This window comes from Pteropus vampyrus, unplaced genomic scaffold (assembly GCF_000151845.1).
Source record: "Pteropus vampyrus isolate Shadow unplaced genomic scaffold, Pvam_2.0 Scaffold419, whole genome shotgun sequence".
Classification (NCBI taxonomy): domain Eukaryota; kingdom Metazoa; phylum Chordata; class Mammalia; order Chiroptera; family Pteropodidae; genus Pteropus; species Pteropus vampyrus.
The window spans coordinates 1,132,400-1,153,008 of record NW_011889200.1 but is presented as its reverse complement, the minus strand read 5'-3'; the positions used below and the strand labels follow the sequence as shown (position 1 = coordinate 1,153,008).

The 20,609-nt window shown below is 38.4% G+C and overlaps 1 protein-coding gene across 1 annotated transcript; it reads right to left on the bottom strand.

Moving 5' to 3' along the window:
- Window positions 1-13,070: 13,070 nt before the first annotated feature.
- Window positions 13,071-16,608, bottom strand: SERPINA7 (serpin family A member 7). Its single transcript, XM_011380984.1, has 4 exons — window positions 15,990-16,608; window positions 14,684-14,957; window positions 13,810-13,957; window positions 13,071-13,274 (listed from the first exon to the last, which is right to left on the bottom strand). The coding sequence occupies exons 1-4, from the start codon at window positions 16,606-16,608 to the stop codon at window positions 13,071-13,073; spliced, it is 1,245 nt and encodes a 414-aa protein (XP_011379286.1).
- Between the last annotated feature and the right edge of the window lie 4,001 nt (window positions 16,609-20,609).

Genomic DNA, 20,609 nt, shown 5'->3' with positions numbered 1-20,609 from the left:
TTCATTTTTCAGCTCTTGCAGTGTGTTCTTTATCTCCAGAAGGTCTATTCGGTTCTTTTTGAGGGTTTCAATCTACTTACTCTGCTCATCTAGTTATTTTATCAATTCCTGAATTTGTCAATATGACTTCTTTCGGAACTCACTTCGTTTTTTCAGAAGTAGCTTCCTGAATTCTCTGACATTTAAGTTGCATATTTCTATGTGCATAAGCTTATTTTCTGGAGATTTTTCTCTTTCTGAGATGCCTTGTCACCTTGGTTGTTCATGGTGTTTAATGGACTATTTCTGTGCCTGGGCATTAATGGAAATGTATTCTGCTTTTTGTTCAGAAAGAAGATTTAGTACATAATGGTTTCTCTTTAGCCTGCTGCAAGGAAGGCACTTTTCTTTGGTTTTCAGTAGATTGCATCTAAGCTTCTTGGATCCCTGCTTTATATAATGCTTTATTAATGCCTTTTAATTTTCTTGTAGATATTTGATCACACTCGCTACCCTCATTCTCAGTCCCTGTCAGTTTTAGCAACAGTTTTGTTAGCATTTGCTTATATCCCCTGGGCTCTTGGAGGATATGAGTGGAGGGGCCCTTTGTGTTGTGGGTTGGGGGCTGCTGCTCAGCTTTGGTTTTGCAACCACGGCCAGTTAAAATTAGCTCATGTTTCTCTGCTCTCCCAGTTTTCTGCTTTCTGCCCTGATGACTGGGCCCTTCCACCAGCTATGTGAAACTCACAACTCTCCCAGGCAGGGCTCTTCGGGGAACTTTCTGCACCTTCTCCCCTCCCCCTCCTCTTACAGGGAGCTCCAGTGGCTGTGAGAGGCAACTTCTTTATTTCTCCCAGTCCACTGCCCAACACCTAAGGTTCTGACCTGTGGTAGCTCTTATGTGCAGATCCCACACTCAGACGTGTTGGTGTACAGTTTGGGTGTTTTATGTTGAGTTTTAGATGTTGAACTTATTGCTGTTTCAAGTGGAGAGATCTGAGGAAGTCTCTCACTCTGTCATGTTTCTTCTACATCTGTAGTTATCTTTTAAATCATATAAGAAAACAGATAAGTTACAAACCAAGAATATATTAATACTGATTATTTTTATTTTTATACTTAGTTACCTTTGATGGTATTTTTAATTTCTTCATGTGGATTTGAGTGACTGTCTAGTGCTCTTTTATTTCAGCCTCAAAGACATCCTTTAGCAGTTCTTATCGGACAAGTCTACCAATGACAAAGTCCTTCAGCTTTTGTATCCCTCGGAGAATATTTTAATTTCTCCTGTATTTTGAGGATAGTTTGATAGATATATAATTCTTTGTTGCCTTTTTTTTTTTTTTTGGTTTTTGGATATATCTTCCCATTGCTTTATGGACTCCATGGTTTCTGATGAAAAATATCCATTGTTAATCTTATTAAGGAAGCCTTATAATAGATGAATCATTTCTCTGTTTCTGCTTCCAGTATTCCGTTTGTCTTTGTCTTTTGATAGTTTGATTATAATGTGCCTCAGCATTGATCTCATTAAGTTTTTCTTACTTAGGTTTTGTTAAGATTCTTGGATGTGTAGATTCATATTTTTTTCATTATATTTGGAAGGAGTTCTGTCATTACTTCTTTAAATAGTCTTTCTTGTCTTTTTCCCCTACCCCACTCATTCTAGACTCTCATTATGCATATGTTGGTACACTTATCATATACTATAGGCTCTCCTCATTTTTCTTTATTTTTCTTTCTTATTCTCAATTGACTTATCTTCAAGTTTGCAAATTTTTTTTATTCTGCTTGTTCATATCTGCTATCAAGCCCCTCAAGTGATTTTTTAAAAAGTTTCAGTTGCCATACTTTTCAACTCCAGAATTTCTACTTTGTTTTATATATATATATAACTTCTGTATTTTTATTGATATTCTCTATTTGGTAAGAAATCATTTTTATACTTTCTTTTCATTCTTATTATATGGTTTCCTTTAGTTCTTTGAATATGTTTAAAATAGTTATTTTAAAGCCTTTGTCTAGTAACTCTAATGTCTGAGTTCCATGGGGATAGTTTCTATTAAGTTATTTTTGTCCCCTGTATATTGGCTATACTTTATTGTTTATTTTTATGCCATGTATTTTTTTTGTTGAAAACTAGGCATTTTGAATATTATAATGTGGCAGTTCTGGATATTAGATATTCCCTCATTCCCAAAGTTTGTTGTTGCTGCTTATTTCAGTTGTTATTTTTTATTTAGTTACTTTTTTGAACTAATTTTTTAAAGTCCGTGTTATTTCCATGTGTAGTTAATGAAATCTTTGCTCCACTAGCTTAGCTGTCAGCTAGTCAATGGACATAGATTTCTTCATATGCCTGAAACAAACAAACAAAAAACCTTTCAAAATGGGCTCTGTATGTATGTATTAGGGTATGCCTGCAATACTCAGCATGTCATTTACAACCATGCCTTTGACTTTACTTCCTGTTTGCATAGAGCCTGAAAGTCAGCCAGAGGTGAAGCCTAGGTTTACCTCAGGTATTTCTGGAGAATGTCCCCAGCCCTAGGCATGTGTGTGAACTTATAGATTCCCAGAAATATGGCAGGGATTTTGAAGACCCTTATTGTTCAAAGCATCTCATTCCTCAGCTTTTCTTCCCAAGCTTTCTGATTAGTCTATTGATTGTCCCAACTGTTACTGATTTTCTCAGTCAGCAATGATTAAGTCATTGGCCTTTCAATGTTTTCAACAGATGCTCCTTTTTCTAGACATCTCAGCAGTAGAGAAATTCAGAGTTAGGTGAAATAAAGGCAAGCTTTTCCAGCCTGTTCTCCAGAGAGCCATCAGACACACCAAAGCAAACAACCATAATTCTTTGAGGAAAAAGGTCCATTCTGCTCATTCTGGTACTTGAATCTTGACCTAGAATGTAAGCCATTGTCTTCAAGACCACCATTTAGCCAGGGAGCAGAATATGCAATCGAGATCATTTAAAATTTCAAAAAGCTGTCTCTTTTTACTGAAATTCAGCTATAATTTTTCTTGATTAAGCATTCTCCTCATTGCTATAAGATTTTAGTTATTTTCCAGAATTTGGAAACATTGATTCTGACCAATTTTGCCAGTTTATTAGTTATTTTTGTGAAATAATGGGCCTTTAGAGAGCTCTCTATTCTACCATTTATTTCTAATTGAGCAGACTTAATGAGCTTTTTTGCTTAAAGACTTTTCCAGCCTAAAGTCTTTCTAATTAGACTCCAGCAGTAGTTGGCATTTAAATTCCACAAGGCCATTCTTATGAACTGAATTGTTTTCTTTCAAAATTTATATGTTGAAACTCTTACCCCCAATGGGACTATATTTGGAGACAGGTCTTTTGGGATGTAATTAAGGTAAAACGATGCCATAATGTTGGGATCATGATCAGATAAGATTGGTAGCCAAAGGGGGAAAAGAAAAGAAGAAGGAGGAGGACAAGGAGGAGGACGAGGAGGAGGAAGAGAAGGAAAGTCTCTCTCCATTTGCACACACTGAGGAAAGATCATGTCAGGACAGAGTGCGATACTGGCTGTCTGTAAGCCAAGAGGAACATACTCACCAGAAACTGATCCTGTTGCACCTGGATCTTGGATTTCTAGCCTCCATAACTGTGAGAAAATATATTTCTATGTTTAATCCACTCAGTTATTTTGTATGGCAGCCTAAGCAAACATGTTTGTTACTGAGAAGTGGGATGCTGTTGTAGTGAATACAAAAAAAAAAATGTGAAAGTGGCTTTGGAACTGAGAATTAGGTAGAGGATGGAAGAATTTGAAGGTGCAATCTAGAAATATAGACACGAAGGGTGATTCTAGTGAGATCTCAGCTGGGAACAAGAAATATGTTATTAGAAACTAGAGGAAGAGAGATGTTTGTTATAAAGTGACAAAGAACTTTGCTGAACTGTGTTCTAATGTTTTGTGGAATGTCAAACTTGCAAGTGATTAAATCAAATATTTATCTGAGCAAAGTTTTAAAAGAGTGGCTTGGTTCCTCCTGACTGCTTATAGTAAAATGTGAAAGAATAGAGATGAATTGGAGAAGGAATTGTTAAGCAAAAATGAACCAGAACTTAAAGATCTGCAAAATGCTCCACCTATTCATATTTCAAAAAATGAAAAAGCAGTTGTGGCTGGACTATCACTTGATAAAAAGTTCGTGGAGTTATATTAGCAGAAACACTGCCAGTTTGTAATAAAGAAGATGGAGATGGGACAAAATGAAAGACTTCATCTTGGATTTGACAGAATGGGACAATAGAGCTATTTGGCTGCAAATATATGCTGTTCTTCAAGAAAAAGGGGAAATGACCCTGAAGACAGTTTAGAGATAATGACAGCTATCACCTCAGTTTCAAAAAGCCAGATGACCTCTCCTTGAAACCTTGGAGTCAGGAATACCTGGAATCTTCTAGGTAGGAGTCTGACCCTACAGAGCTGTTGGGGAAGGTCCTCCCATCTACAGCTGTGGGAATGATGCTGCCACCGCAGTGAGCCTGGGAGCAGAGTTTTGAAACGAGGATTATGCTTGAGCTTTAAAATCACGTGAAATTTGCCCCGCTAGGCTTTGGATTTGTGTGGGACCAATCATTCCTTTTTTCCTTCCAATTTTTTTCTGTTTTGAAATGGAAATGTTTATCTTATGCTTGTCACATCATTGTATTTTGGAGGCACATAAATCGTCTGGTTTCACAGTCATAGCTGAAGAGCAATTTTGCCTCGAGATGAATTGTACCTTGAGTCTCACCTATATCTAATTTAGATGCTATGTAGATGACTTTGGACTTTAAACTTCACAGTTAATGCTAGAATGTGTCAAAACTTTGGGGACTATTGGGATGGAATTATTATATTTTGCTTACAAGAAAAAAACGAATTTGAGAGAGTCAGGGGTGGAGGTCTATGAACTGAATTATGTCTCCTTCAAAATTCATATGTCGAAGCCCTAATGTCCGGTGAGACTATATTTGGAGATGGGATGTTTAGAAGGTAATTAAGGTAAAATGGTGTCTTAAGTGTAGAGTCCTAGTATAATAGGATTGGTGGCCATATAAGAAAAAAAAAGAGAAAAATCTCTTTATGCATATGATCTGAAGAAAGACTTTGTCAAGATATAGTAAGAAGGCATCTGCTTGAAAGTCAGGAAAAGAGTACTCACCGGAAACTAAACCTGCTGCACCTTGATCTAGGCCTTCCAGCCTCCATAACTGTAAGAAAAGTCATCTGTGTTTTTAAGCCACCCAGTCTCTGTTATTTTGTTATGGTAGCCTGAGAAAACTAAGACTCTATTGCTTTCTGTCTTTAATCTCAAATCAGATAATTCTTGCAATGTGCATCCCTTTCTTGACACATCTTGCTAAATGCAGCAAGTAACGACCAATACACACTATCAACATTCTCCTCCTAGAGACCCAGGATACTGGTCTTTGGTCTGATTTCCAAGTGATCATGGATGATGAATTCACTCAATGTTTGCTGCTGCACTTAGGTCTCTATATCTCCAATTTCCAACTTTAACTTCCTCACTATATACATCTTGTCCACTAAGCGAAAGCCACGTGTTGTAGGTTTTTTTTATGGGTGAATTCCACTTCAAAGTACCAATCTCTGTATTTTTTAGTATAATGTTAGTTGCTGTTATAAGTACATCCCAAAATTTCTGTGACTTAATAAAAGTTTACTTTTCATTCATGTAACAGTACAATGTGAGTATTCCTGGACATAAGGTAACTTTCCTTCGTATAATGACAGAGAAAATTGAATCTTTTTCAGTGCAAGCTGAAATTTGAGAGACCTTGTCCAACAAAAAAAAAAGTGGAGAAGGGACACAGGCTCCATAACTTCCATGATTCAGAAGTGATATACATCACTGACCTATCCATTAAGCACAGTAGTCACAGGGCCTACTGTTTACAATACTCTTAGGGGGCTCATAAAAAAAGGTTTAATTGTAATTTATTTTGAAAACAGAGGGCAAAATGAACATGATAATAATGAACATATAACCATGAATTAAGCCTGGATTTTATCTTTATACCAATGCAGTCATAAACTATCCTTTTGTAGAAGAAGGAGCCCATGAAATCTAAAGCAATTAGGGCCCTTACAAATTGCAATGTGGTCTAAGTGACATTTCTTCCTATATTTCTTTGGTGTGATCTGTATTAGTTTTCTATGGCAATCGTAACAAATTACCACAAACTTAATGGCTTAAAACAACAAAGATTTATTGGAGGCATCACTTTGTAAATTATATGAATGCTTAACCACTATGCTATATACCTGAAACTAATATAAAATGAATTTGAATGTCAACTGTAATTGAAAATATAGAAAAAGAGCAAGCATAATAATAATAATTTAAACAACTTAAAATTTTATATATATATATATATATATATATATATATATATATATATATATATATATATATAAAATTTTAAGAGGGAATCAGAAAGAGACTTGACTCAAGGAGATATATATATATATATATATTGTTTTCACTTCTGCAAGTCAGAAGTCCAAAATTAGCTTTACTGAGTCAAAACTAAGATATTATCAGGGCTGTACTCTATCTGTAGGATGTAAGAGAGAATTCATCTCTTTGCCTTTCCAGCCTCTAATGCTGTATTCCTTCCTCCATCCTCAAAGCCAGCAACATAGCATCTTTAAATCTCTCTGCTTCCATCATCATATCACCTTCTCCTTGAGTCAAGTCTCTTTCTGATTCCCTCTTAAAGAGATACTTGTGATTACATTTAGGTCTCATCGAGATAAACCAGGGTAAACTCCCCATCTCAAGGTCCCTAACTTTCTCATATCTGCAAAGTCCCTTTTGCCATGCAAAGTTAACATTCGCAGGTTTCACATATTAGGAATTACATAACTTTGGGGGCCATTATTCAGTCTACCACAAAAACAAATCACATTATTTCATTTAACTGCACACAGGTGTGTAGAAAATGTAGGCCCTTGTTGGACAGCTATTTGCCAGAAATAACCCTTCACTATGGGTGTGTGAAAAGGAGAGCTAACTGAGTCTGTGACACTTCTCTATAGTGTTGTCACAAAATTAATTGAGATAATATATGTAAAATGTTTAGCATAGTACCTTGCACATAGTAAACTCTTGATGCCACAAAACATCTATTATTATTCTGTTCATTCTTGTTGTTCATTTTCTGTACTGCTCTGTCACTACCTCTTATCCACTCTCTACTGTTTTGCTCTTGACACTTTGGGGCCAAGGGCTAATGTTAGAAAATAGTTTCCAAAACAAATCTTTTTCACCCAAATTGGATAGTCTTACTTCAGAGTGGTATAATACTTTCTCAGACTGCTTAAATAACCCTGTCTGTCAAGGAATTTGAAACCATTTTCTAAGGATGAGACTCTAAAGCATTGTAAGGAGACTGCACAAAGCCAAGTCAAATTGACTCCCTCAGGGATCAATTTACCCAATTCATAAACTTAGAGTGAGTTTTTTGCACACTAAAGGCCGAGAAAGCCTTTGTGTCTTTTCTTTGAGGGCCTCAGTACTCATGACCCAAGATCTAATTATCAGCTCCAAAGTTACTTTCACCCTACCTTCCCAGAAAACCTTGGGCTCTTCATGTAAATGTCTTCATAGTGGCTGCTCTGATAGCTCACTGTCCTTATGGGACATGTACACATTAGTATTGACCAAGACACATAATGCATGCCTCCTCAGGTCAGGCCTATTGTCCTTGAAAAGTCTTCATCCTTGTCTAAGAACTCTCTTCTTTCAGCCATGAGTCTCAAGCATGGCTTCCAGTAAGGTACATCAGAATCTTTCCTAAGCTTTGTTCTCCAGGAAAGAATATTTTCCCATATTCCAAGAGGTACTAGAGTGTGTGCACAAATTGCTATTTTGTACCACCCTCTTTTGGCAGCAGAAGTTAGCAGATACACTAGCCTTTGAGAAAGGAACCCATGCCCTGCTGTTACCCTGCTTCCTCTACCTGTTTAACTGAGCCCCAAGTGGAGAATTAAAAAAAAAATAAACTCCATAAGTTTTGCTTCAATTCCCAGTAGTCATCATAGAAATCGAAAAGCTGCATGAATAAGCCACACATCTAACATGACTCTATTTCAGAAAACTAATAATGACTGAGACATGTTGAAATGTATGCGTATGAAGACAAACTCACAGAGACCTTATGTGATGTGAAAAGAGCAGCTGTCAGTACTCATGTCCCTGGGTAGGGGAGAGTACCCAAAAGGTTGAATGAGGACCAAGGCATCAAAAGAGAACTTGAGATTGGCATCAAGACAATGCATTAATGAGTCCCTATAAAATGAAGGTTATGGCAAGATGAGAACCAACTCAACCAATGCAAGTAGGGATAGATAGAAGCCAGTGTAGAAAGGAAATATCAGCAGAAGCCACTGTAAACAGATGCTAAACACCTTGGACAAGAAACTTCTATCAGGGAAATCCATGACTGAGCTCACTCCTTCTATGTTAGCAAAACCATTGTGGGGGTTGGGAATGATAAGAAAGATGAGAGAAAGCCTTGAAGTTATATATATATGTTCACCTCGCCTCCAAAAAAAGGAAAAGTTTGTAAGTGACTGAACTTGCCTTGAAGTGACCAGATAAATTTCTATGCTATTAAAGGAATAGAGTGGTCAAGAACAAAGTTCAATGAAGTTAAAAGAGAATAAAGCAATATGCTTTTAACTTCTATAAGCTACTTCAGGAACTATATCCAAATTTATTGTATTCATCAGGACTCTTCAGAGAAAACAGAACCTATTATACACACACACACACACACACACACACACACTATAGGTACACATACACACACATATATTTATGTTACATGTAATATACATACATGTATATATTAATATTATTTGTACACACATATATACACATATATATACACATAGATATATATTATATATGAGATTTATTTATTTACTTATTTATTTATTTATTTACTTATTTAATTACTTATTTACTTATTTATTTTAGGAAATTGGCTCACATGATTGTGGAATCTGGTGAGTCCAAAATCTGCAGGGCAGACTGGCAGGGTGGAGATACAAGAAAGGATTGATGTTGTAGTATCATGTCCAAAGGGCATCCAGAGGCAGAATTTCTTCTTTCTGTCTTCACAAATCTGGGCCCTGTAGGGTTGCAAGTCATGATCCCCAAAGGGAAAACACTTTTGCCATGAAACTCAGGAAGAGTCCCATTGAAGTATAAGTTATGGATGTTGCCTGGATACTTCAGAATACTTTTGTCAAGGTAATTGCAGGCAAAAAGAGGAATTACCATCTGTGGTGGCTATCCTACAGACATAAGATGGACCCCTGCTAAAAATTAGTTTCCCTCATTGGCTCAAAGGAGGGAATATCATGGCTCTCTTATAACTTGCCCAGATGTGGGGCACAAAGGGGAAGAGGGAGAGGTGAGATTTAAAAGATGTCAGCAATCAAACATCAAAAAATGGAGTTGGACTCTTTATTATACCATCTAGACAGGGACAATTGATTTTTATCATCATCAGGAGGAGGAAGAGATATCATTACATAATAGGGACTAGGTGAATATTCTTGGCATCCAAGCAGTCCACATGGGTGCCTCTTGGTACTCCTTTGACCAACTTTGATGTGAAATCAACATGTGCAATAAGCTTGGCCAGAGGAAAGCATGGTAACCAGTGGCTCAAGACTTATCAGGGATGAAGATCTCAGTCATGTCACCAGGTGAGCTACTGAGACAAGCTGAAATGAAGGGGAATCTAGAATGGATAGTGGAGGACCCTGGAGGATTTGCTTCCTGGATTTATATAAAGAAGTACATTTCAGCAGCATAAGGAGTGGACTATTTGGACATGGAGGTTAGTGTTCTTAAAAGAAAAGATACCTGGGAGTCCCCTCTCTCTCTCTCCCTTCCGCCCCGCCCTTTCTCTCCACACCCACAAATTGGAGGAAAGATCATGTGAAGACACAGCTCGGAGGCTACAACCAGGAAGAGATCTCACCAGAAAAGGAATTTACCAGCACTTTGATGATAGACTTCTAACCTCTTGAACTGGGATAAGCATTTTAGGTCAGTGGGTAGTTCTCCTCCATGTAGGTATTTAGATATCAAGGTCTTCTCATCTTGTTTTCTGCCAAGGCAGAGTTTTTTTTTTTAACCTGGCATCCATAGAACCTTCAAGTAAGTCTAAGGATAAAATTCAGAGGACCTATAAATTTGTTTATGAAAATTTTCATCTTTAATTTTACCAAACACCAAACAAAATTTAGCATTTTTTTTTCATTTATGAATGTGGGCCACAAACCACAGTAGTGGCAGCTGTATCTGTGATTTTGTTACATTCACAATTCACATGATCATTGTTGCATATATCTTGAAATATCATTTATATTTCTTATTACTATGGAAGTAATATATTTGTTATTCTTGTTATAAGATCTTATTAACTAATGTTGTTGTGGAAGCACATATATTACTATATCAATAATTTTAGTTGTATTATTTTTATAATTATACTTCAATATTACTGATGCATTTTGTAATCCTAAAAAAAAATTTTGGTATTTAAAATATTCTGAAAGAGACACATATGTTACACCAGACTTCCAAGAACCCTTCATCTGCTTGGTGGTCAAACTGGTTCATAAGTAAGTATATACTCCGGTTCAAAGGAGATGAAAAGAGAGTGAAGGAGGTACCCAACTGTTGCAATATCCTGGTCAGTAAGTGTCACACATCACTTACACTCATATTCCAGTGATGAGAACTTAGTTTTATAGCTACACCTAACTGCAAGGGGGGCTAGGAGATGTAGTATATCATGGAAGCCATGTGGCTATAATTCTATCACAATAGAAAAAAGTAAATAAAGTTGGTGAATTCTATATAATGAATAACACTACTATCTTATACTTTGTCCCCCAATAAGTTTTCTGCCTTGCATTCTAAAAGTATGTTCATAAAATTTCTTTTTTTTCCTGTGTATACAGATTTGTTTCTTCTCTTCCACTTCATCCTTGATAATATTTATTTATTTTTTTTGTTTTGCTGCATTGACTAAGACCTACAGTATAATGTTAAATAGAAGCACTAATATAGAGAATTTTTGTGTTGATCCTAATTAGACTCCTAATCTAGTAGAAATTCTGCTAAAAATCTTTCACCATTATGTGACATTTTTCCTATAGTTATTTTATGGGTATCCCTTATGAGGTTAAGGAAGTTGTTTTTGTTCCTAGTTTGCTAAAATGAGCTGAAATTTATAAGATGCATTAGTGATAGTCTTTCATGATTTGGCCACAGGAATGAATGATTTGAATGAGGTTTAGTCTCTAATGACATACATGAATTATTTGAAGGACAGTGTCTTGGTAATTCCTGACTTGCCACTGGAGATACTGATATTCCTCCCAGAACAACCTCTGATCCAATTTATTTGGGGAGATTTAGTAAAGAGCTTGTATGGCATTTAATTTGGCCTTCGGAAGTAGGGCCTGACTTAGAGAACATAAATGTGCAAACAAGGACACCTACACTTCAACCTTTGTTCTGACACCATCCCACTCTCTGAAGTTGACCGAAAGAAATAACAACTAATATTTACAAAACTTTTTATCAGATATCTGGCTCTGTGATGAGCACATTACATATTTTGCAGCATGGAATGTTCACGAAATCCTGATGACATAGATATTATCAATGTCCCCATTTTACAGATGAAGAAAAGAAGATGTGCAGGGTTTAGTACCTTTATGTCCAAGATCATAAAACAGTATAAGCGGCAGAGCCAAGACTGTAACGTAACTCCAGTGAAACCAAACTTTATGTTAGCAAAGAATTTTCTGTACTACAAGTCACTTTCCATTTTGGGGTTTCTAATTTCTTATATATAAAACCAAATGTGAACTATACCAGGAATAAGCAAACCTCCATGCAAAATGGATCTAATAAGAAAACACTGGAATGAGTGTGGGCTATATACTTTTCTAAACATGCATATTTCTGCCAATCTGGAACCACAGTATCTGCAAAAGCACTTATGCATTATTTCCCTGTCGCTAAAGAGTTTCACCTTAGGGGTAGAATTTCAAACACCACATCATTAATACTCACTGTACTGTTTATGTGTACTGAGTTCTAACACTGAGGCTTTAAATACAAATCGTCTAAGATGAAATCTAGTTTGGTGGTTGGGATGGCATATATAGGGAAGGGGAAGTTGTGGAAAGATCTATGGATAGAGGGATATCAAACTTCAGTAAAAGTAGAGACAAAAGGACAGGTTTGTACTTTAGTGATGTGAAACAGGGGTGCAACATTTGGAAAGGAATCTAATTAGGATATAGAAGAAGAAAGGCTATGAGATATAATATGAATGAATTACTTTCTTTTCTCACTCCTAGATTATAAATTAACAATAAGAAAACTTTTTTTTGAGGGAGAGGTGGGCTTGTACAGAAAAGTTCACCTTTGTCTCTCTTACTCTTTTGTCCCATGCTTGTTAGGTCACAAAAGCCTCATCCCTAGCAATAGCTCTGAGTCTATGACTCAGTCCTATCATGGAAGCACCTTTTTTACAGTTTACCAATGGCAGTTCTGGCAAGTGCACAAAGACCCATTCTGATGGGAAGAAGGGAAGGAGGTTGAGAAGTTCACATACAATCCACTACGTTTGCATTGTTTGATATTCATTGATCTTATTATTAGAATACTGTGATATAAGTAACTGACTTGCATTTCAATTATTCTCCAGAGGGCAGAATAGGGGGCATTTGCCAGCCCAGTAAAATTTGTTGGAGCTAACTAGCTAGGGAGATTGCTGATAAAGAGGAATGCCTTTTTTGTGCTTCAGATAATGAGTCACTTATTGACTATCTGAATATTTGGTCACAGGAGTGGCTTCTTTCACACCCAGTGTAGTTCCTTTAGGGTCCAATCTCCACCCTTGACCAAAGGAAGGCACGTCCAAGCCCAAATTGTTCATATCAGCCTATACTATTTATTACCCATTGCAATAAGTACATGCAATTAGCTAACAGCCTCTTTCCCAACTACACTTTAGTTGGGTCCACAACTTTCCCTAGAAAAAGAATGCTCCTGGTGTTTTTCTCCAAAATCAACAACAAGAAAGATTTATCTAATTGGATGATAGGGCGAAGGAGAGTTATCTCAGCCTGATCCGGAAATCTGACTTCAGGGACAGCTACAGCTTCAGTTCCCTTTTCACCAATGTGTAGCACAGCCTTGTGGGCAGCCTGTGGAGGGAGAACAAACACTGCTGATCCCCTCAAGGAACAGGAAAAGTCTTGGGAACAGTTTGGAAGCAAGAAATGAAAAAGGAAAAACAGGACTACTCCTTTACTGTACTGTGTTGATGGTGCTTCAAATGAAAGCTACTTGGCTAAGTGTAGTTAACTAATACCTGATTATTTTATAGTTAGCTGTCAGAGAACCATATCATTCCCCATGACTTTCTGGCTCTATAAGTCACTTCTTAAGCTTTCCTCTGCCACTGCCACCTCCTCCAGAACTGTATCTCATCAGAGTCAATTCTGATGATTAATTTCTTTATCAGAATTATTTTAGAACATGAAGGTCAGGGATGGAAGTAACTGTTACGGTGACTTGTTCGGGTATAATGAGAATGACTATAGAGTGAATCTGCCTTAGGAAAAGCGATTCTGCATCCCTATGCTTCAGAATCCTAATCAATAAAATGAGAGATGAATTAACTGACTCTCAATGGTCCTTCCGTCTTATTCATTCAGCATCTCTAATCTACCAACTTACCTTAGAAAGTTTAAGACTGTTGTCCTCTGTGACTTCAGGAAATTTGGCATTGTCAGCAAAGACATCTTGGATACCCATCTTCAGAAGGATGTCTCCAAGGTCATATGTGGCAGAAATTGAAAATTTTGGAACAAACACGTCAATCCACCTATGGGGGTAAGGGTAGGGAACACACGACTATAAGAACACCAAACATGATTTTCTTCCCCTCTCTGTCGCCATGGTATTATATTGCACTATGATACTCCCCTAGATATTGACAACCACTGCTATGTAGGTCAACACATGGCACCAAAACTACAGAAGTTATCCTGGAAAAAATGTGCTCTGGTTCAGTCTATGTTGAACTGCAGCACTGGAAGGAGAGAGATGTAACTCTTTCATGATCAAGAAGAAACATCCCTGGAATGTTGGCCAAGGTTGGGGAGCCAGTAGCATGATTTCAATGGATAGCAAAAACACCTGGAGAATTTCATGATTTTCTATCTAGGACTCCCACCCCAGTAGGGCTACCAATCCGCTTCAGCATAAAAATCCTACCCATCCCCTAAGCTTTACTTGGCCTCTGAGAAGCAATCAATTTACTTGACTTTGGAGAGTTCATTTTATCTTTCCAGCCCTGACTTCCTCATTTGAAAAATGCCTATGATAAAATTTATTTTCCCGTTTTCTTGACGTGCTTTGATAAAGCGGAATATGTAAAGTGCCCAGCAAAGGGACTGGCACAGTGTATATTCTCGGCATATTTTAGTGGTCCTCACACAGCTGTTAAGTAGTTCAGGTTGATTGTCCTGCCTCTGAGTTTCTGCTAAACTCAATTTTACTTGTACCACTATGCCCACCCTCCACTTCTCACATCACCTAAAATGTTTACCCCTTCTTCAGTAAGCGGTTCCACTTCTTCAATGTTTTAGATGACATGGCCCCTTCTACCCAGTCCATCCTGCCCTCCTTAGGAAGGACAAAGAGTGCCAGAGCGTTCTTGCTATAGTCCATTTGCAGCACTGTGCAGTTCAGGTCTGTATCCACCAGGTGATAGTATTGTTCCATCTGGTGCATCATGGGAACGTGCACTGTTGTGGTCTTGTCCACTAAAAAGCTGGAACCCTCTTCTGTCTTAGATGGATCAAAAGGATTTGCCCATTGGGCTTGAAATACAGAAAGAAAAGAGTTGTTTGTTTTAAACCAGTGTGAGCTTTTCTATCAGTCATCTCATCTAGTAATTAAGATCACCACAGAGATAGATACCTACTGTCAACCAGTTTTATAGTGAGTAACTGAGGCTCAAGGAGAGAAAGTATCTTTACATGGTCTTCCAGCTAGCTGCTGGCAGAGCCAAAAGTCACACCCAGGAATGTTGAACTCCAGGTTCAACAAATGTTCCCTCAGTGTTCAAAACCACTATACTTACACTAAACCCATCAGAGCCACAGTTTCCTCTTCCGTAAAAAGGTATAAGCACATCCAACACACAGGGTGAAATGAGACAACAGATCTGTTCTGCCGTTTTATCCATCTACAAGTGTGTGGTTTGTGGCCAAGAATTGTTCATTCCTCCACCAAACATGGCTGACATGTGCTGTAGAACCAGGAGAAATCATTTGGGCCCAGCACCTTCAGAAAAGAGTCACATGATTCTTGTTGTTACAAGCACCAGCTTTAAAATCAGACATACCTGGGTGGGAATACCAGCTCTGAAACTTATTATCTCTGTGAAACTGGGCATGTGTGAGGATCAGATGAGACAAGATGTGTAAACCACACACGTAGCATGGTGCTTGGTACACAGTGGGTGCAGAGTATTTAGAAGTATTTATGCCCAAGAATACCCAAGAATGCATAGAAAGTGAGAGCCACAGTGGGGTTTAAACCCAAATCTGTTCACCTGCCAAGCATCCCGCCTCACAAAATCTTTCGGAAACCATGATTTTATGGCTAGGTGTGAGCAGGATGATTATACCATTGTCACTACTCTCTCCCTAGAAAATTCCTGGGTTCATCCACATAAATATGTATCCCTCTGGAAGATAGAAAATTACACACAGTTATGTCCAGTGGAGCAAGTCACTGTGGTATGAAGGGCACCTATTGATGCCAGTGAGAAGAGACTATGACCTCCCCACAGTGTCCCACCAAATGATCAGAACACTGAACTAGAAATAAACATTGTAGAGCCTTACCTTTAAAATGAATATAGTTCACCAAGACCATGACGGTGTTTGGTTTGAGGTCTTGGATGAGGTCCACAACTTTCCCTTTTGTTTGCTTCTCCACATGACTGTTGATTTCCTGCTGAGCTGCAGAAACATTGGAGAAGTTGGTAGAAAATACTTCAGTCTCATAGAGGCTTTTGACATCATCCAAGAACTCGGGCAGTGGTTTCAGCTGCTTTCCAATGAAGAGGGCATTTCCCATCTGTAATTCCAGCTCCTTCTTTGGAAAATTCAGTGAACAAATCAGGTGCTGGAAGCCCTGTTGGATCTCTGCTGTAGGGGTGTCTGTGAGGTTGAACCCCAAGCTTTCCATGATTTGAGTTTGGGTGTTGGAGCAAGCCCCAGTGGAGAGCATGGCCAAAGCTGCAGAAATGCTCACAGGGGAAAAGAAAATGTTTCGATCTGGGGTTTCCACAGTGAACCTCCGGTACAGGTTGAATGCAAAGTCAGCATTGATGGATGACATCTTATAGAGGGTGGCATTTTGTTGGGGGGAGTGGCAGGTGGTTACTTTGCCTTCAGAGCTGTTGGGTGGTGCACAATGAAGCCCAAGTACCAAGAGAACCACGTAGAGGAACAGTAGCATTTTGGAAGGAAGGTTATCTATAAGAGATGAGGTGAGAGAAGCATTGCGGGATCTTACTGGGTGAAAACTCTGAGTCAGAAATACCTAATAGTCATCCATTATGATTAGTAAAACAATAGAAAATATTTAATGAAGTGCTCATCAGAGGCCTTGTGGTGGCCCCTCTCTCCTGAAAAACTAATGAAGATGAAACATTTAATAGGAGCAGGGAGTAGGAGAGGTGGTTTGCTAGGGCCATAGAAATAATGGCATGGACTGTCATTCAGCTATAATAGCAACACATGAAAATTCTGTGAGTAAATCAAATTTATGAAAATTAAATTTCTTATTTTTGAATCAGAGGCAGCCTTTTGGAAAGGAATCCTTAGATAAACTAGCACTCCTTCTGCTTACCTTATTTTTTGTAGATTAGAATTTTGGATTTTTTTTTGTAAATTGGGAATTTTTCTTAAAATAAAATCTATAAAAAATGAGATAATATCTGTACTTTTCTTTGGATAAAAGACAAAAGGAGAATGATTTTCACAGGAAATGTTTAGTTGGAATGGGAGATTGGTGGTTTATAGAGCCATGTACAAGGCCACAAGCTGAAATTAATGCATTTATGCAACACATGGAAGCTAGGGGAGTATTTTCAAACAATAGGAAGATAAAAATATAACTTATTGAATTTCAGATCTCTCTCACCATCAGTATTACCTAGAGTCATGTCTAAGTTGCAAGACATGTTAACACAATTAGTTTTATACTCATCCATGTTCATTTTTAATTACTAGAGCAGAAGCCAGAAAATATGAGTAAGATTCTCTGAACCTGGAAGAGTATAAGGCAGTGGAGTGAGGCAGTCAGCTATGGAATCCAATGACCATGGACATGAATGGTCAGAAGGAAGAGATCCATGGAGTCAAAACAAGAATCCTTCTGCAACCCTCCATTCTCTTCCTGAGTGATCTCATTCACTCCCAGGAATACAACTGCCACTGCACAAAACTACATACTCTACTCCATTTGTCCACCTGACTATTGGATATATCAACTAGAATGTTCCAATACTGAAATCTCGAATTTTCCAAAGGAAAACACATCATCTCCCTAGCCTTCAAACCTACTCCTTATCATAATTCTATATCACTGTCCATTGAGACTCTCATGCCAGAAACCTGGGAGTCATCCTAGGGACTTCCTTCATTCTCATTCTCCACATCTAATGAATAATGATTCCCTATGAGTGCTACCTCTTAAATGACAATCATAATTCCTTTTTCTTCTTTTCTACTGCTACCGCCTCAGTTCATGGCCTGAACTACTTCACCAGCTCCTAGCAGGTTATACTGACTTCAATCTCCCCAACTTCAACTCTTCTTATTCTACTGCTCTATTCAAGCTTCACATTGTCACCACGGTTCTCTTTCTGTAAAAGTCACAGGGGGTGGTAGAAGGTCAATTATCAGATGACCACACTTAGACTTTGGCCTCTGGAGCTAGGAATTTGGAGCCCATGGTTATTTGGGATCCTGACTTGCTGATAGAAATGTTCCTAGTTTCCAAAGAGAAAAAAAAGTACTTACAGCACATGCCCAAGAAGCCACTTGCATCTCTCAGAAAGCAAAATCTTTCCATCTTTATGTGCCCTGTATTGCAAAAGCAGAGCACTCTTAGTTACTCATTTACCCCAGCATCAACCCTGGGATGATATTTTCAAAGCTGATGCACTAAACCAAGGCCAAAAGGAACAAAGTAAAAAATGATAAGGATGGAACTTTGAATGATTGCTTTAGCTGCCAGATCCTTCGTCTATAACAAAAGAAAAAAAAAAAAAAAGATTGCCAGAGCTAGCAGTGTCCACATTCACGTTAGGAAATGTGTCTTTTCAGCAGACAAAATGAAGATCAGAAACATAAGTGCCAAAAGGCAGCAAGAAAAAGACTGTTCTCCTCATCAGGGCAAACAGTGCTGGATTGAGAGCCTTTCGAGGAAACAGTGCATACAGACAGAAGCTGGGTGAGCATCTCTACCAGAGGCTGGGTGAGCATCTCTACCGATGCAGTAGAAATTATTTGTACACTGGCTTGGAGAATATGATGTTAAAAGTAGCTTCCAACTCTAGACTACTTATGCTGTACACACCTATGTTTGCTCAGGGGATAACCAGTCCTGTCCTCTGGTTACTAAAATCTCCTGTGCCATCTCCTGGGCTGCAGGACTCCAAAAGAGAACAGAAGCTGCAGAGGAGAGTAGAATCAAAGATTTCACTGTTCAGTATTCACTGTATACTGAACTATGTGCTGCAAAGGAGCAGTGAGAGCAAAGAACACTGGACTCAGTCAGGATACCTGAGTTCAATCTTGCCTTTGCCAGTTCCTAGCTCCAGTAGTAATAGTCGTCGTCATCATCATCGTCGTCGTCGTCGTAGTAATAGTAGTAGTAACAGCAATTCCACTGACTGAATATTTACTGTGTGCTGAGCACAACATGAAGAATCTAATTCCTGACACTAACTGTTTCAGGACTACATTAAGAATGTGCATATGTTAAGTGAGTGGTGGGGGTTGGGGGAATACGGGCTTTTTGAGGTAAGCCTAGACTACAGTCTATGGTGGAGCTTGGAAGCCAGGTTAAATAGTACAACTTTACCTTGAGAGAACTAGAAAGCCACTGGGAAATTTTGACAAGGCGGTGACTTGATAGAGGGTAATTGTGCTGTGACATTGTTTCTTCTCAACCAAACATAGGCAGAGCTCCCACTATGTGGAAGGTACCACACTCAGGACTGAGGTTTCAGAGATGAATGTTAAATGTCAGTCCTGAACCTAAGGGATTGTTCTAACTGCCTAACACCCACTGCTCAGACTTAACAGGACTGGGCACAGCTTACACATGGGATAGTCACAGGCGCACATGTCCCGCTGCAAGGCAGTGGAAAGCTCAGATCTTCCAACACTGGGGTCAGTCCATACTCACTCCTGGTATACCACACAGAGCAAGGTCTGCTCTCATCTATAGGCAGTCGCTGCAGAAGAAATAAGGAGACTATGTAGAAAGAAAACTTCCAAACCTGTGCCCTCTGGTGGCATAGTCAGACAATGGCACAGCTTTTTTTCTGCTGCACTAATTCACCTGAGCTTTGCTAACCAGATAGTAATTGCAGGGCCTGTTGCCCACATACGAGAAGGGCAACCCTCCCACTGAAGACTTCCCTATCTCGTGCTCTGGAGTCCTGTGCTCCTGTCATGTCTTTGCTACGTAGTAACCATCTATTTTGAGGCAAGTTACTTAATAATCCTGAACATCAGTTTCCTCACCTCTATAATGGAATGATAACAATCCCTACATCATGTAGTTACCAAGAGTATCAAATGAAACTTAGAGGTGGTATCTAGAAGCTCCTCTATAGTGCCTGGCACTTAGCAGGGATCTGGCAACTGTTAATTCACTTTCCCTTCATCTACTATCTTGAATCTCTTCTCCCATCCCAAGTCTCCGCAGTACCTATATTCCACCCCCACCCCCATTCCTGACTGCTCTTCAGTTCTGCTTTCTGGAAATGCATTCTTTCTGAGGTGAAATAGATTGATTGATTGCTAATGTGTAACATCTTCTTTAAAACTTTTATTTTAAAACAATAATTTCAGTCTTGTGTAAAGCTGCTGGATCTAGCACATTGACAGAATCCCTAGGAAGTGTAATCATATAAATAAATTCAATCAGATTTTAAATTATGTGTCTCCTTCTTTGGGTGAATGCCATCATAATACATTCCCCCCAAAATTTCCTCAGAATTTTGTTTTGAAAAATCCACAGTTCAAATTTCTTTTAATGTATGAACATTTTTCTCCTACTTTTGGCTTGATATTTGAGCCTCTACCTCAGTCTGGTGGTAAATGATAGGATCTTGCTCTAGTTATATGTCTGGAGATAATAACAGGTGTGGGGTGGTGGCATCAGGAAAATAGGCTTCATATGGCAATTTAGAAGCCTATTTCACAAGCAAGGAAATTACT